We start from the raw sequence: 18,485 nt of genomic DNA, 5'->3' as shown, positions 1-18,485 counted from the left end.
AGGTGTCCATCCGTCTGGATGGAGAGAACAAGGCAGTGGAGTACAACGCCGTGGGCCTGACGAAAGATGCGGTCCGGGCAGTCTTTAAGAACCCAGAGGTGGAAAACCTGTTTGATCGCAACTGGCATAAGATTGGCATGAGGGTGGACTCCAAATCTGTGTCCCTGTTCCTGGACTGCAAGCACATTGACACGGCGCCCATAGAGGAAAGAGAAGACATTGACGTCCAGGGAAAGACTGTCATCGGCAAGAGACTCTATGACAGCGTTCCCATTGATGTAAGCACCCGTGTTGAGGTTTATTTATACACACTCTCATTTAGATTAGCTTACATCGTACAGAGTAAGTTGCACAAAAATACTGTGAAATGATGGCATCAAATGGTAAAAGCATAGTATACTAAGGTACTATTGATTATTTTATATACCATAGTATTTGCATGGCACTTCATAGAGTTTAAGGTCAGCAATTTATTTATTTTTTTAAAGAAAAAATACTTTCTAATCATTTCTAATCATTGAAGAATCCTGAAATAAATGTATTACAGTTTCCACACAAAATAAGCAGCACGATAATAATCAGAAATGTTTCTTGAGCAGCAAATCCTCATATTAGAATGATTTCTGAAGGATCATGTGACACTGAAGACTGGAGTAATGATGCTGAAAATTCAGCTTTGCATCACGGAAATATAATACATTTTAAAATATATTACAATTTTCAATTGTAATACTATTTCACAATATTACAGTTTTTACTGTATTTTTGATCCCATAAATGCAGCCTTGGTGAGCAGAAGATACTTTGGATCTTTCTGACCCAAACTTTTGAACTGTACCGTATGTTTATGGAGTTTTAAGTCAACCAGAATCACAGCTAATACAATCCTGTCTTTCCTCTATAGTTTGACCTCCAGAGGATGGTGATCTACTGTGATGGTAAACAGTCTGAGCAGGAGACGTGTTGCGATATCCCTGGTGGACCAGTAAGTGCATCTGACTCACACACACACACCTTTATTCTCACCTCGTTATGTCTTCAAGAAGAATATGTAAACACATCACCTGCATAATAAGGCAAAACGTATGCTTTCAAACAGTACAAGCACTATAAATGACTCAAAGGTCTTTGTTTTTAGTCCTTGATGAAGATGATGATGATGGGGAATATTCATTGTCCAGTGTCCAGAATTTCATACTCATAATACTGGACATCTGGAGCCGCTCTGCAATCCTTTTCGTCTTCGATTCCTCTCTCTGTCTTTCTTTCATAACACATTCAGTCTTTTTCCGTTTCCTCGTTCACTTTCTCTTCTCACTCAGTGTGAACAATCTTTGGCGACCGAGGCTCCCCCAGTCCCGTTGCCCACCCCAAAACCAACAAGTGCTGAGCAGAAGAAACCGGCCGCGGTCAACTGCTCCTGTCCTGCAGGGCAAAGGGTAAGACTTCCAGGTCAAAGGTCACGCTGGTGAACCCCCATGTTTAACATGCCAAAAAATTGAATATTAGCCTTATGATGCTGTACAGTAACCAAACTTATTTACAGTACATGAGAAAGAAAAGACTAAATAGACTTTAATTCTTTTCTGAATCATGTGCTGAAGAAATTTTAGTCATGCTAATAAGGAATATTTTATGTTCTATAAGCAAAAATCTGTGACATGTTGGTTACCACAAAAAAATTATTTGTAAAAGCAAGCAAAAATTAAGTTTACAGTACATATAGTATAGCCACAGGACTTTAAAATTAAATTAAACATTTTAATATGAGACTAGTATGATGAAATTATAATATAATAATAACAATAAAATTTTCCCTTTACAGTATTTTAACTTCAACTTAAACATCTAACATAACAGATTTTTGTACATAAAAATACATAAGCATGTATTTTATATCAATTATTTGTATATAGGAATATCTCGCCCTATAGACATTTGTTTTTACTGAAGGAGGAGTCAAAATAATTTTCTGTGTAAATCAAAAGTGTCATGGATGCTTTATAGAAATCAGTTTGTATTGAACCTGTCACATTTCTTTAAAGACATAAGGCTGGATATCAATTTTTTGTTAAATCTGAACTTCCTTTTGTAATGCATTTAGTTCCTTTTTGTAATGCATTCATTCTATAAACTCTCTGATTTCTGACCTCCACTTTCAAAACGTATCCCCTCATTGCTCTCTCTTTTGCTGTCTCTCCCAATCTTTCCCATCCTACAGGGTGAGACAGGTCTACCGGGTGCCACGGGGCCCAAGGGTGAAAAGGTCAAATAGTGTTTCAGTATCACAACAACTTTAATATGCTTTTGCACATCTCTGGATGCATTTCCGACGGGTTCCTCATTGGCTCTTTGCGTAAACTGTACATCTGCAGGGGGATCCTGGTCTTAAAGGGACAGAAGGACCGCCAGGGCTCAAAGGGCAGAAAGGAGAACGTGTACGACACTCATACTATCTCTTATAATGCTTCATAAAGCTTCATTAACTCTTTAGATGAACGTAATATTAGAAATGTTTACTGATTTTCACATACAAGTTAGAGAAAAACATGATATTGATCTGTTTCCATCTCTCTGGGCCTGGAGAATAATTGATCGGTGTTGATTGATTATTTGCAGGGCCAGGCTGTCTCTATCAAAGGTGATAGAGGAGAAAAGGTAAGGTCATGAATTTAACAGCCAAACTCCTCAAGATAGACAAAGCACAGTGAATGTTTAGTCTGTGTGTGTGTGTTTGTGCACGTGTGTGTGTTACTGTCGTTTTCATCAAAAACTTAATTCTACCCTTGATTCCGAAAAAGAACTGCAGAAAAGAAACAAATGTTGAAATTGACACAAAAACAATACGGATACCATATTTTGAACAGCAGAATTATGGGTCCGCCAACCTCAGAGGATATGCAAAACAAGAAGCTGCGCACTGAACACCCACTCACAGCGCTTAAAACAGACAGACGGACAGACAGGGCAGAATTACCTCAGAATAATGTCATAATTAGCTTCATCAGTGGTGTTGGGAACAGAGCGGAAACGGCCATTATTTAAACATTTACCTGTGCTTAGTGCCTTATCAGTAAATGTCCAGATTTCACTCATTTGATCTGTGAAGACTTCTCGTAAAGAGTGTTATTTTGAGATTTCCACTGGAGCAAATTTAGATGCCAGCCAACGCCCACAGCTAGAAAAATGTTGCATGCTGGATTGGTCAGTGGAATTTCCTGCGGGCGACCTAGAAACGGCAAATGTGAATATTGACCCCTACTGTGCTGGAGCAGATTAACAATTACAAAAACAAACACGCTAAACAATTACTATTCCTCATAATTTATAGTTTAGAACTAACCCTTAGGTGTGCTGTTACTTTTAGATATGGCAAACAATTTGTTTCTTACTTAGTGCTTTTGTATTGTTTTCCAGTAATAATAGCTCAACATTCTTAAAGGGATAGTTCACCCGAAAATGAAAATTCTGTCATAATTTACTCACCCTCAGGTTGTTCTAAACCTGTATGAGTTTCTTTCTTCTGTTGAATACAAATATATATATATATATATATATATATATATATATATATATATATATATATATATATATATATTACAGAATATTGGTAACCAGACAGTTGACGGTAGCCATTGACTTCCATAGTAAGCTGTCTGGTTACCAACATTCTTTAAAATATGTCAAAAGGGTAAGTGGTAAGGGTAAATGTCTAATTAACTTAATTAGATAAAATAATCCCATAGATTTACAATAAAGGAGGAATTCTAGCCAAATGGGCCAGTAAGTAACTACTCAGAATACTTTAGCAACCTCACATCGACATGCTAAGACCACCTTACACAAACGTTTCTATTGTTATGCATGATTTGTGTGTGTATTTACGTGTCAGTGATTTGCACGAGTGTCCATGCGTGTATGTGCGTTCATTCTGTGTTTGTGAATGTGTGTTTGTGTACTCACGAGTATCCATGTGTTATATTGTTAGCTAGCAGCATATCGAGGAGTTGGCTGGTTAAAGTGCATGATGCCGCAAACGCATGTTTGTGTTTGAGGTGTTGTCTCTCTGTCTCTGTGTCTGTCTCTGTCTCTCTCAAACGCTGTCATGTATTGTCATCTTCCACACTGAGTTGTGCTGTGGTGCAGTAGTTCGCACATGTGCTTTTGACATGGTGCACATGCAGAAAGAGATGCTACCACATGGTGCTACGTATCGTTTACAATATTCAATGCTTAATTACACAATTTTTAATGATACTTTCAGTAATCCATATCTGGACTCTGTCCGCTATATTTTCACTGAGTTTGCTGCAATGCATTCTGGGATTTTCTTGTAAGTGCTATATTAGAAAGTGGCCAAAAGCTAACTTAGAAGGTAGCATGATTGTTACCTACCATTTGAAAAATCTTTTTGTATCGTGTATACATTTTCTATAGGTTGCCAGCTCTCTACGTTGTGGTTGTTTTTTTGTGTTGCTTTCTCTTGATGGTGTTTATCTTTGATCGTTTGGCTTTGTCGAAGTGCAAAGAACTTTGAGAATAATTATAGACTATCAGGCTTGTAAGCAGCAGCGTGTGAAGTCGTTACTATAATCAGGTCATAAAAGCTTTTCTCTTGTACTATTCAACTCTCAGAATTCCAGGAGATTCCCTGGAGTGCACGAGACGTCTGAAAGGCGGGATATAATGGGAACTACTTCTTTAGGTTTCCTTAGTGGTGTTTAGTGGTTTAGTGGTGTGATTAATTGCCTTGACTAGACAACTACACTGACGTCTACATAATTTATAACCCCTTACAGTATGTGATTCTTTGTCATGATGATGTGAATATTGTGATTATTTCTGATACTTTCAAGCAAAAACAGTTTTTTTTTTTGTTGGGTGGTTTGTTGGTCATGTTTTTTGATAAACTCTTTTGGTTGGAAGGTCAGATTTTTCAGGTTTTCATTGGAACATTTTGAACTTTATGTAAATGAAACTAATTAGTGCTTCACATGCATTTGGCCCCATCGAAACATGGACAGCACACGCCAAAGGATGAAGCGTTGTCACGTCCAGGAGCCATGTGACATCTTAGCACAAAGCCATACTGAAATTCCATCTCTCTCCACAGGGGGACAGCGGCGAGCGCGGTGAACCTGGAGCCAGCGGAGACAAAGGACAAAGAGTAAGATACACTTTCTTTTTTCTTTCTTTTTCTTTTTCTTTTTCTTTTTCTTTTCTTTTCCTTTTTTTTTTTTTTTTGTAAGATAAGTAAACTTTTGAATGATAACATATTTTCAGTTGAAACCGAATATTCAGCAGAAAATAATATAGACCTGGACTTGGTATTGTACATTGTGTTTGGTTTGTGAATGCTGTGATATTATTGGTTAGTTTTATTTTTCCACACCCATGCAGCCTCGGTTGCATCAGGTGACGTCTAAATATTCTTAGTGATCCCATCGCAGAGAGGACTCATTCCTCATAAAAATAAAAAATTTTTTTGTTTATTTGGGTGTTTTTAGGGATCAGATGGTTTACCAGGTCTGGCTGGGAAACAAGGCGATAAGGGACAAAGAGTGAGTAAAAAATTTGAAGTTGATGGTATATTTCGACGGTGTATGGACTATTGACCAAGCATGTCATGTTTGTGCTGATGAACAGGGTGAACGAGGAGTTGCAGGTGAAGCTGGGTTACCTGGACCTCTCGGACCGAAGGTAAAACATCACCACCTTTATAGACAGAAGAGTTAGAATATGATTTGATCAGTGTCAAACACAAACTTTTGCCAAGAGATTGTTATAATTCTAAAAATATATCTTAATATGAAATGATGTGAAAAAATATGACCACTTTGGTCAGTCTGAACAATTGTGGATGTTACCTATAAAATCAAATCAACATCAAATTTAAAATATTGCACAAAAACATAACTTAGTGTTCGATTATACAGCTCTCTACTGTCTTCCGTTATAGTAGATTTCATTGTGTTCACTGTAAGGGAGTGTTTCCTTCACGTAATCTGCTCTGTGTTGCATCATTTTTAACACGATCTAGCCCTTTTAATCGGACCCGTTTTAATTCAGGGTATCCAAGGTGATTCTGGTCCGCCTGGAGCACCAGGTCCTCAAGGGGTGTCTGTAAGTATGACGTGTGTATTTAAATCAGCTGCTTATACTGATGATTATGGAAGCCCTCAGAGTAAACAAATAAAAACTTAAACTTTATATTTCATAATTACAACTTCATTTCTCACAAATGCACGTTTGTATCTAACAATTGTTCATTCTTAAAGGGTTATTTCACCCAAAAATTACAATTAAAATGTGTCATTAATTACTCACCCTCATGTCGTTCCAAACCCGGAACACAAATGAAGATGTTTTTAATGAAATCTGAGAGATTTCTGTCCCTTCATTGACAGCTACGCAACTGACACTTTGAAGCTTCAAAAAGTTCATAAAGAGTTCGCAAAACTAATCCATATAAGTTTAGTACAAATATTCTGAAGGGACGCTTTATATAATGAACAGATTGAATTAAGGCTTTTATTCATTATTATTTAATATTAGTATATTAAAGTTTTAGTAATTTTATTTTGTGTTTTTGTGATTTTTATACGTTTTTTTGTATATGTCCATATAGTTTTATACATTTTTATTTCAGTTTTAGTGCAGTTCTATTACAACAAGTAAAACTAAATGAAAATTAGAAATGTTGCTTTGGCAACTAGTTAAAATAGCTGAAATGTTTCAAGCAACTATAATGTTTTTATGGTTTTAGTTTTATTCAACTTTAATAACCCTGCTGCAGTGTTTGTAACATTAAGAGCATGTTGTGTTTTTCATCAGGGCGGTGCCGGAAATAAAGGAGACAAAGGATCCTCCGGAGATAGGGTAAAGAATGACTGACACCTGTCAATCATAACAACTATGTTACCACAAACATCATTATAAGCTTAGTGATCTGAACCCCTTACGCTGAACTTTGGCACATAACTCGTCCTGCACTACAGACATGAATGAGTCTTAAATCATGTCGCAGATTTTTTGCACAGCAGTCACATCGCCTTCAGAAAATGTAAAAATGTAGTTTAGTCTGCCATTGCAGAGCCTCTTTCACCGACTTCAAGGCCTGGGACAATGTTCCCGGTTGTCTTCCCCTTGTCAGCACCCCTGTTTTAGTTTTGATGCTTTGTAATAACTTGGACGGAGTCCAAACTAGTCATTGTCAAAAAGCACTGTCCGTTCCTGTCAGATCCAAACGCTACAGAGGGAATATTTCAGCAGTGTCCGCAGGCAGACTGATAACTCAAACAGATGTCAGAGCTGATGCAGACTCCATATATCCTGTTCTGTGGGGGCGGTGTGCAACCAGACCGTTTCACATGGTACAGCATTACCGTCATTCCACAGTCTGTCCGACGGTACACCTCCACACACACGCTGAGGTTGTTAGGACAAATTTGACTTTTCTGAAACAAAGTTAGGAGTTAATGCTAAAGCAAATTTGCACCACTAGTGACAGGGAACTGCAAAGTACTGATTGTTTTCATACAGGGTAGTTTCACCCTAAACTCACACGATTGGTTGAGCTGATGTCGCTCTGTTTGACTGGTTGGGATGCTCAAACAAACACGTTTTCCCCAGGAGTCACAGTGTTACACTTTCCAGGAAATCAGCTATTTTATTATGTTAGATATTTTAATGTGGAAAAAGTACACTCTATTGCAAAATTATGCAATTTTAATGGTGAAAGACTGTGAGAATGTGACTGTAAAAACCTTTTGATTAACAATGAGTTTCCTTGCTGTATGTGGTGAAAACTGTAGTAAATCAAACAGGACATTTCATTGTAAAATTTAAATTAAATTTACAGTTTTTGGAAAAAGTCAATCTATGAAAAACCATAACCAGTGAAAAACCATAAATTGACATTCCCCGTCCCATAATTCCATGTGACACCTTACATTTGATGTTTTTTTTATTTATTTAAATAATTGTTTCTTCCTATTTTCTTTGGCTATCAGTTAATCGTTTGTTACTTGTTATTCAGTACATTAGGTTTTTGTAACATCTTGTCTTGTTAATTGTGTTCATTGCATTATTTAAATGTCATGCTTGTTACCATGATGGTGTTTTGTGTCTGTGCGACACTGTGCGCCTTTTATCAGTATTATATCAGTTTATGGAAAAAGCTATTTTTGATGAACTTTGATTCTACATGTGGCTTTTACATTACCAAATCAAATTTTAGTGCATTAAAGGGATAGTTCACCTTTAATGCACTAAATGCACTAATGGTGCATTTAGTTTAATGCACTAATGCACAAATTAAACATTAGTTTAAACATTAGTTTAATTAGTTTAACTCCTTTAACATTAGTTTAATTAGTTTAAACATTAGTTTAATGCACTAATGCACAAATAAACTTTTGTTATTACTTACTCACCCTCAGGTTGTTTCATACCTGTATGAATTTGTTTCTTCTTTTTAACATAAAAGAAGATATTTTAATGAATGTTGTTAACCAGACCCCATTGACTTTCATAGTATTTTTTTTTTCCTACTGTGGAAGTCAATGGGTGCCGTTAACTGTCTGGTTACCAACATTCATTAAAATATCTTCATTTATGTTCAACAGAAGAAAGAAATACATACAGGTTTGGAACAACATGAGGGTCAGTAAGTAATGAAAAAATGTTCATTTTTGGGTGCATTATCCCTTTAATGGGTTGGTTTGTTAACATTGTATCAGTTAATGAAATACACTTTTTTTTTTTAACAGTTAAGTTCTGGCTACCATAGCTGCCGTTTTTTTTTTTTTTTTACTGTAAATTCCACAGATTTTATTATTATTATTATTATTATTATTATTTTATAGTGTACACATTTCAGCTTTAACCAGATTAGTTTGCCTTACTTTAAAATGCATTACCTTTAAAGATAAATACTGGTGATCCAATGCAAATGGAGCAAATAGGAATATTTTTAGAACCAATGCATAGTTCATCAAAACAGGAAATATCAGATTATACTTTTGCGAGAATGGTTTAACTTTTGAACTGAAATGGCCTTGAACTCAAAATAAATACATCATGCAAACTCATTTACCATCTGTTATATTTCCTGAATTCCTGAGCTGAAATAGCAGGCTCTGTGTAGTGTATATTACACATGTTTTTCAAGAGCTTGTCATTTTATACTTATTTCCTGCTGCTGTTGTCTGTATAACATTTTTTTTTTTTTAAACTGTCTAGACAAATATAAGTAGTTTAATGTTAAAGGAGTCGCTCAGCCTCGCTTCATTCCAAACCTAAATGTTGTTTGTGGGACAAAAACGTAGAAACTGGGGAAAAGAAATAAAGACCTTGGATGTGACACTATTCTAACGGAAATAATTAATTGTTCTCGGAAACAAATTTCAGAACAAATTGCGTGCTGTTAAAATGATAGTCATTTACCAAGACAACTATCATGAAATTATTAGCATTGTGAAATTGTAAGCAGAATATAGCACATAATTAAAACTTACTTATACACTACTGTTCAAATGTTTGGGGTCGGTCATTTTCTTAATTTTTTTTAAAAGAAGTCTCTTATGGAGATTTATTGTATCAACAATATTTATTTTTCAAGATTTATTTTTTCAACAATACAATACGAACAGTAATATTGTCAAATATTATCAAAAATTAAAATGACTTTTCTATTTTTAATATATTTTAAATGTAATTTATTAAAAAAATTTACTGACCCTAAACTTTTGACTGGTAGTGTATATATTTTTATTACAGAATTTTCCATTCAATGATGTCTGACTTTCGAATGTTGTTTAGGGCGAACCAGGTTTAGACGGGTTTCCAGGTAAACCAGGTCTTCCAGGAAAAGAAGTAAGTGTTCAGAGGATTCTATAATGTATATAATTTGTCATGTACCATTTTGCTCAGCATAACGTGTGCGCTGGATGTTGAAGATATTAATGTGATCTTGAGTCAAGTATTGCTATATGTTTGAACTAAATGACTTCATGCTCCTTTTCTCTATAATCAGGGTGTTAGGGGGCTGAGTGGCGCTCCTGGATCAAATGGAGTCAAAGGAGAAAAGGTATGGACACTTTTTTGGGGGGGATGCTGGTTTCTTTGCTTTTAAAGAGCTGGGCAAGTCTTTTATTCATCCTCAAGTCCAAAACCCATATGACTTAAAGTTAAGTCTTATTTTCAAAGTTATTTGTGACCCTGGACCACAAAACCAGTCACATGGGTCATTTTTTTTTAAATGGAGATTTATACATCACTTGAAAGCTGAGTAAATAGCTTTCCATTGATGTATGGTTTGTTAGGATAGGACAATATTTGGCTGATATACAACTATTTGAACATCTGGAATCTGAGGGAATCGAAATTTTGAGAAAAACGCCTTTAAAGTTTTCCATTTATGTTCGCGAATGTGCTGTATCCACTCACAAAAATAAATGTTTTATATATTTACGGTAGGAAATGTACAAAATATCTTCATGGAACATGATCTTTACTTAATAGCCTAATGATTTTTGGCATAAAAGAAAAATCTATAATTTTGACCCATACAATGTATTGTTGGCTATTGCCACAAATATACCCGTGCGACTTGTGACTGGTTTTGTGATCCAGGGTCACATTTTTCATTTCTTTAGTAATTGAAGATGCACCCAGATATATTTAACTCTTCCCCTTTTCACATAAAATGCCAAAACACATCCAGTATATCTTTCTTGGAAAATGATAGTTTTGTATGATATGTCTGTTTTTCTCTCGCTCATCCACAAAGACACCCATTCAAATATGCAACCAGTCTGTGTTATTTTATCTCACACACACTTTCATGTACTTGTTCCCAAAGGAAATGACAAAAATATCAGACGTTGCAGCTTGCAGTATAGACAGTTTAACTCAACTCAGAATATCTAATCACTGTTTGTGGGATTTTAACCAGCATTGAATAAATCTCTTGCCTAAACCATCCGAATGTTGCTTCATAATCTCTGTGTTTGTTTGATAGGGTGAACAAGGTCCTGCTGGAATACCTGGCAATGCAGTAAGACAGTTGATTCGTAAACTGAACGATTTTACGTTGTAAAACAGCTGCATTGAGTCGCTCATCTGTGTGTTTCCTCAGGTTCAGATGGCAGGACTCAAAGGGGAGAATGTAAGTGTAAAATCTCTTTAGAAGAGGAGTCTACCTTTGCTTCTACAGAGTATTGTCTAAACTGTGTGTGTGTGTGTGTGTGTGTGTGTGTGTGTGTGTGTGTGTGGTTTTCAGGGCATCCCGGGAGAGCGAGGACTCCCAGGAGCTGACGGCCCCCCTGGACCTCCTGTAAGATATATTTTGTAATGTAATGCTGTTTCAAACTAATTTTAATTTTAAAGTTACGTTTTGGAGAAGAAAAGTAAAGTTAGTTCTGAGAATGATACTTGATATTTTATATCTAATGCAATGACATTCAGACGTTTTACATAGGGCTCAAGTGTCCAAATCATTTTTGAGATCACTGTACATTACATTCATGGTCTGTTTATGAGAAAAAAGCAGCATTCTTGTGCACTTCTTTGTTTTTAATTAGCCTATTGTTCATGTTGTTTTTCTCAGGGCCCACCTGGACCTCCAGGTTTGTCCGGTGAGATGGGTGAGAACGGACAAAGGGTAGGACATTTATATTTGATTGTAATAATCCATCTCGGCTGCTTTTAACGGAGATGTGAGTTGTTCTTGAACCTGATCTGGGGTAACCATAGAGACTGGCTGGAAACGTCTCAGGTTACGACTGTAACCTATGTTCCCTGAGAACAGGGAACGAGACACTACGTCAGAATGACGCTATGGGGAACGCCTCAGGCGTGACAGGTGTCTGAAATCAAGTATCAACTCACGTCAATCATGTTGACCGGCGACAGCCCGTGAATCATCAGCTTGAATGATTAACGCGCGACCTGGATGTATAAAGGGGAGCCTTGCACACATGACAACATCCTATCGTCTGAAGGGACTGTTGCAGGCAGGCCCCGAGGCATGGCAGGGAGACGTAGTGTCTCGTTCCCTGTTCTCAGGGAACATAGGTTACAGTCGTAACCTGAGACGTTCCCTTTCGAAAGGGAACTCTACACTACGTCAGAATGACGCTATGGGGAACGATATACCAACTCCACCATGCTGAGGGGAGTGCATGCCCAAAGGCAGTGACAACTGTCCGAACCAGTAATTAGAAAACACTGGAACCACTCACCCCTAGGTCACATCGGGCTGTCAGTGACAGCACTCCCTACCGGTCATAGCCCAAGCTAATGACCCAAGAGACCGCCAGAACACAGTTAATGGGGGGTATATCTGGGCCAGCTCAAAGGCTTAGGACCACAGCTTCCAATAGAAGGGGTCACTTCTAGGGAGTGTGGCTAGGGGACCCAAGGGACCCCCAGCCAGTCACTATTCAGGGGAGCGTGCCACCTGAAATACCACCAGGCTGGCCTGGTGATCTATACTAAGACACACAGTCTGGCCATAGCCTGTCTGTCCGAGACAGAGCCTCTGGAAGTTGCCTTGGATAAGGCATCCAGAAACCAAAGGCCTGCGAAGCTGGCAGAAACCATTCAGTTCCGGAACACAGAGACGGGATCTCCCGGAGAGTGTGACTCAACCTCAAGAAACGACGGAAGTCGTCCACTCAATCCACGGGTCTACCCAGTGCTCGCTCCGAACACTGGTGAAGTAAGAGAGGGTTCAAACCAGGAAGGTCTACTGAGACCTAAGACCTGATGACCTCCTCATATGGAGAGCTCCAGTACATGAGGGCTCATATCAGGAAGGCCGGTGAGGCCTGTAACCCGGCGACCACAATATGTGGGAGCTCATACTCAGGAAGGCCTGAGAGGCCTGAAACCTGGTGACCACAGTAAGTGGGAGCTCGTATTCAGGAAGGCCGGAGAGGCCTGTAACCTGACAACCACACAATGTGGGGCTACCTTCAGAAAGGCCTAATGAGGCCTGTTACCACAAAATGTGGGAGATAGCTTGAAAGGGAGGCGCCTGTCGTAAAACATTGCGACAGCAAGACGCATCTAGAGTGGGACCCAAGTGAAGAACCGGAGTCTGAGCCACGTAAAAAAGGGAATGAAGCAGAAGCGCATTACCCTTACCATAAATATGGATTCAAAAAAGTACATGAAACGAAAGTGCGTGTACTTATGCCAGTCTGAATCCAGGAAGGCCTGGTGAGGCCTCTAACCTGGCGACCACAGTAAGTGGGAGCTCGTTTACAGGAAGGCCGGAGAGGCCTGTAACCTGACAGCCACACAATGTGGAGCTACCTTCAGAAAGGCCTAACAAAGCCTGTAACCACAGAATGTGGGAGATAGCTTAAAAGGTAGGCGTCTGTCGTAAAACATGGTGACAACAAGACGCATTTAGAGTGGGACTCGAGGTGAAGAACCGGGGTCTGAGCCACGTAAAAAAGGGAATGAAGCGGAAGCGCATTACCCTTACCATAAATATGGATTCAAGAAAGTACACGAAACGAAAGTGCGTGTACTTATGCCAGTCTGAATCCAGGAAGGCCTGGTGAGGCCTCTAACCTGGCGACCACAGTATGTGGGAGCTCATACTCAGGAAGGCCTGTGAGGCCTAAAACCTGGCGACCACAGTAAGTGGGAGCTTGTATTCAGGAAGGCCGGAGAGGCCTGTAACCTGACAGCCACAAAAACGTGGGGCTACCTTCAGAAAGGCCTAACGAGGCCTATTACCACAAAATGTGGGAGATAGCCTGAAAGGGAGGCGCCTGTCGTAATACTTTGCGACAGCAAGACGCATCTAGAGTGGGACCAGAGGTGAAGAACCGAAGTCTGAACCACATAAAAAAGGGAACGAAGCGTACTGCGCATAACCCTTACCATAAATATGGATTTTTAGAAAGTGCACGAAACGAAAGTGCGTGTACTTCATTCTAAATCCAGGAAGGCCTGGTGAGGCCTCTAACCTGGTGACCCCAGCATGTGGGATTTCACAATGCGTGGGAGCTCACATTCAGGAAGGCCTGATGAGCCTGCATCCTGACATGTGGAAGCTCACAACCAGCGAGGCCTATACCCTAGCGACCACAGTGAATGGGAGTTCACATTCAGGAAGGCCGGATGAGGCCTGTAACCTGACATGTGAAACTCATAACCAGGAAGGCCTAGGAGGCCTGAAGCCTGGTGACCACTGAATGTGGGAGCTCATACTCAGGAAGGCCTATGAGGCCTGAAACCTGGTGACCACAGTATGTGGGAACTCACATTCAGGAAGGCCGGATGAGGCCTGTAACCTGACATGAGGAAGCTCATAACTAGGAAGACCTGCGACCACGGTGTGTGGGAGCTCACATTCGGGAAGGCCGGATGAGGCCTGTAACCTGACATGTAGAAGCTCATCACCAGGAAGGCCGAGGAGGCCTAGAGCCTGGTGATCACTGAATGTGGGAGCTTAATACTCAGGAAGGCAGTGAAGCCTGTAACCTGGCGACCACAGTGTGTGGAAGCTCATATTCAGGAAGGCCGGGTGAGGCCTGTACCCTGATAACCACAGTATGTGGGGGCTATATTCAAGAAGGCCTGGTGAGGCCTATAACTTGACAACCACAGTATGTGGGAGCTCCTATTCAACCACAGTATGTAGGAGCTCCTAACCAGGAAGGCCGGATGAGGCCTGTAACCTGATAACCACCTTATGTAGGAGCTCACATTCAGGAAGGCCGGGTGAGGCCTGTAACCTGGCGACCACAGTATGTGGGAGCTCATATTCAGGAAGGCCTGGTGAGGCCTGTAACCTGGCGACCACCATGAGTGGGAGCTCATATTCAGGAAGGCCTAGTAAGGCCTGTAACCTGAAACCCAGTACGTGGGAGCTCATAACCAGGAAGGCCGGATGAGGCCTGTAACCTGATACCCACAGTATGTGGGAGCTCAGCTCACTACAATACATTACCTGCCTACCAAATATGTCCCAGGCTCTGTACAGGAGACGAGTTCTGAAAAAGAAGAGAAGAAAAAATGTTATTTGCGCACAAAACATTTTCACTCAATATAAAGCCTGCGGCGTGCTTGGAATGAAGCACGCCAGGACTCAGAAACTCAGAAAAACCTAAGTTTTACTGTTTCACCAGCCTGGTTGGAAGGCGCTCCTAACAACCAAGCTGAAGCGGGCCATCAGAGAATTCTTGAACTCATCATGGGCCCTGCCCCAGGCCTGATGTAGGAGGAGCCTGGGAACGATGGTGGTTCGGGGGCAAGATCCAGGGAGGTGATGTCTAGCGTTCAGTCTGAGAACGTTTATTCTGGATCACCTCCCTGAGATCCTGCCTCCTGCGGGAGTTACGCCTCCTGCGCGCCCTGCCCCCTCTATTAGGAGGAGGGGGCGCACGGGAAGCGACACTGGCCCTCTGGGTCTGCCTGTGATCCTCAGACCACGACGGACCAGGCTCTCCCGCCTGCCTGGGCTGAGCCGAGGACCTCCGCGGTATAAAGCTCTTAAATGCCTCAGAGCGCGCCCTCGCCTCCCTGAACTTATCGACCACCGTCTCAACGGAAGGCCCGAAAAGCTCAGAAGGCGAAACCGGCGAATCGAGGAGAAAGGTCTTTTCTTTCTCCCCGATGTCGGCCTGGTTAAGCCACAGATGCCTCTCCGTGGTCACCATAGCCGCCATCGCACGACCGACGGAAACGGCTGACTGTTTGGTGGCCCGGAGAGCCAAATCCGTGGTGCGCCGCAGCTCTGCCATCGCGTCAGGGGGCAGGCCGGCCCCCTGATCGAGGTCCCGCAGCAGGTCGGCCTGGTAGGCCTGAAGGACCGCAAGGGTGTGCAGAACCGCACCTGCCTGACCTGCTGCCGTGTACGCTCTGCCATTCAAGCGTGATGTTGTTTTCAGCGGCTTGGATGGCAGGGTTGGAGCTCCCAGTGACGATGGCCGACCAGAGGCGAGATAGTTAGCCAACGTCTCGTCTACTGGCGGCATCGACACATACCCGTGCTCTGCGGCCCCCTCCACAGCAGCGAAACTGGCCCGCTGATGCAAATGAAGGCGCGCAGAGAACGGGTTCTTCCATGCCTTCTCGATCTCAGAGTGGAGATCGGGAAGGAATGGAAGGCTCGTCCGAGCCGGTGGCCTACGGGTGGGGAGGAACCGATCGTCCAACACACCACGAACAGGTTCCTCCCGGACGCGCCTCCACTGCAGCTGCAGTCTGTTGGTGGCGCGCCCCATAACGTCCACCAGCTCAGCGTACACTGGGCAGGAGGGCTGAAGTGGTTCAGTCTCAACCAGACTGACATCATCAGCAGCCAACTCCTGCCCGGCCCGAAGAGAACCAGTTACAGATCCATCAGAGAGAGACAAAACATCTTCCACATCGACCTGTAACTCACCCTCGTCAGCTGGCAGATCATCCGTGAGGTTAACGCCCCTCTCCAGCTGATCTGCCAGCTCCATCTGAGAGCCCCACGAACTCAAGCGCCGCTGAGCCTCAGCCCGAGCGGGACCAAAACCGCGGGGTTCAGATGCCGCGCTCACTTCCCTCGAGAAGTGAGACAGACGAGAGCGGAGCGTTCTCAAAGAAAAACGCTCGCAGTTTGCGCAGGAAGCTCCCTCGAGAGCTCCCCGCGCGTGCTCTTCACCCAGGCAGAACACGCACAGATCGTGTGAATCCTCCGGTGTCAGAAATCTGGGACACGGGTCGGCACACTTGCGGAAGGTATTCCTCTGCTTCTCTGTACGTTTCATTTTCTTTGATTGCACTCGAGAAAATACTCTATTCAAACAAAGCAGTCCCTGAAGACGAAAAGATGTTGTCATGTGTGCAAGGCTCCCCTTTATACATCCAGGTCGCGCGTTAATCATTCAAGCTGATGATTCACGGGCTGTCGCCGGTCAACATGATTGACGTGAGTTGATACTTGATTTCAGACACCTGTCACGCCTGAGGCGTTCCCCATAGCGTCATTCTGACGTAGTGTAGAGTTCCCTTTCGAAAGGGAACTGTGAATCTCAGTTCATGTTGTGGTATTTTTGAGTGCTCTGTGGGGTCAGATTAAAGCGAGGAGCTTGTTAGGAAGAGAGACAGGAGATGTACAAATGCTCTCAAACTGATGAGATGACTGCATCATTAAAATGTTCTCAGGGTACTTGGAAAACATTGTTTCTTGTCAAATATAATAACAGCATTTGGATAACAGCTCCAAAAAATGAAAAACAAGCAAACAGAACAAGGTTTTTGCACATTTAAATGAAAATTCTGTCATCATTTACTGACCCTTATGTTGTTCCAAATTAGTATAACTTAATTTCTTCTGGGGAACACAAAAGAAGATATTTTAATGAATGTTGGTAACCAGTCTTTCATAGTATTTGGAAGTCAATGTGTGCCATCAACTGTCTGGTTACCAACATTCTTCAAAATATCTTCTTTTGTGTTCAACAGAAGAAAGAAACTCATACAGGTCAACTATCCCTTTAACTAAAGCCAAGCGTTGCGTCAGTTCTGGCTGGTCACAACAGTCAAGCTTGCATCAGCTGACTCTCAGCAGATCCACGTCTACCTATAGGAATATGACGCCTATCACAGCATTCCTATATAAATATATATAAGGTCCATTCAGTATCATCAGCAGCTTTATTGTGTTGCTCAGGAACAAATTACCCTCCTCCATCCCCAGCTCCTCCTTTCGTCCAGTCAGGATTTGGCCTTCTGATATTCCTCTTCGAATCAGACTAATTTTTCTTGAATTGTGTTGTAAATTAAACTATTGAACATTAATGATATCTTTAATACATTCATGTTGGTTCTATTCTGGGCAAGAACTCCCTGCCCATCCGTGCAGCCTGGCAGGGATAACAGCAGGGAGAGCCGAGATAACCCCCCTTAGGGTAAACAGAACAGAACCAACATGAATGTATTGAAGATATCATTAATGTTCAATAATGGCATTGAAAACACAGTAAGTCTATCCCTCAAAGCCTCACTTTCAGGGATAGACTTACTGTGTTTCAATGGCACCTGCTATGTTGAATGTCAATCATCTTTGATGATAGTGGTCCTGACAGTACAGTTGAACTCTTACTGTACTGAAGCAACTTGCTTATCAATACATCATTTAAAAAAAATTGGGACTGAAAAAATAATAAAAGTGTTTTATAAGAGTTTTCTTGAGTATGAGCTTCATATTCTCTTATATCATACTATATGAGCCACAAAAGCCTGATGTATCAAATGATTCTCATAAAGCACATATGCAAACTTTTATTATATATTCATTATATTTGATCTAAAGTTTCAAAAGAGTATTATTTTATATGTCAGTTGAAGTACTAATATTACTAACTGAAATAAAACTACAACTGACATTAAAATAAACTAAAAATATTTAGTAAAAAAAAATAAAAAAAAATGACCACATGAACACTGGCCAGTGAAGGCATTGGTTCTCGATTTTCAGTGAAAGT

At 41.1% G+C, this 18,485-nt stretch overlaps 1 protein-coding gene across 3 annotated transcripts in view; it reads left to right on the top strand.

Annotated features, from left to right (window-relative positions):
* The window catches only part of col22a1 (collagen, type XXII, alpha 1), a 60,872-nt gene that overhangs the window by 19,309 nt on the left and 23,078 nt on the right, over nt 1-18,485 (top strand). For 2 of the 3 annotated variants that reach the window (XM_082185424.1, XM_082185425.1), the window contains exons 7-23: nt 3-278; nt 905-985; nt 1,323-1,439; nt 2,222-2,266; nt 2,376-2,438; nt 2,620-2,658; nt 5,114-5,167; nt 5,508-5,561; nt 5,647-5,700; nt 6,070-6,123; nt 6,835-6,879; nt 9,823-9,876; nt 10,037-10,090; nt 11,024-11,059; nt 11,141-11,170; nt 11,285-11,338; nt 11,612-11,665. In XM_082185424.1, coding sequence (XP_082041550.1) covers nt 3-278; nt 905-985; nt 1,323-1,439; nt 2,222-2,266; nt 2,376-2,438; nt 2,620-2,658; nt 5,114-5,167; nt 5,508-5,561; nt 5,647-5,700; nt 6,070-6,123; nt 6,835-6,879; nt 9,823-9,876; nt 10,037-10,090; nt 11,024-11,059; nt 11,141-11,170; nt 11,285-11,338; nt 11,612-11,665 — 1,164 coding nt within the window. The remainder of the gene's footprint in view (nt 1-2; nt 279-904; nt 986-1,322; nt 1,440-2,221; nt 2,267-2,375; nt 2,439-2,619; nt 2,659-5,113; nt 5,168-5,507; nt 5,562-5,646; nt 5,701-6,069; nt 6,124-6,834; nt 6,880-9,822; nt 9,877-10,036; nt 10,091-11,023; nt 11,060-11,140; nt 11,171-11,284; nt 11,339-11,611; nt 11,666-18,485) is intronic. The other variant, XM_082185426.1, reaches the window with a different exon arrangement.

This window comes from Leuciscus leuciscus (assembly GCF_965113295.1).
Source record: "Leuciscus leuciscus genome assembly, chromosome: 12".
Taxonomy (NCBI): Eukaryota; Metazoa; Chordata; class Actinopteri; order Cypriniformes; family Leuciscidae; genus Leuciscus; species Leuciscus leuciscus.
The sequence above is the reverse complement of the archived record's forward strand: the minus strand, read 5'-3'. Positions and strand labels throughout refer to the sequence as shown.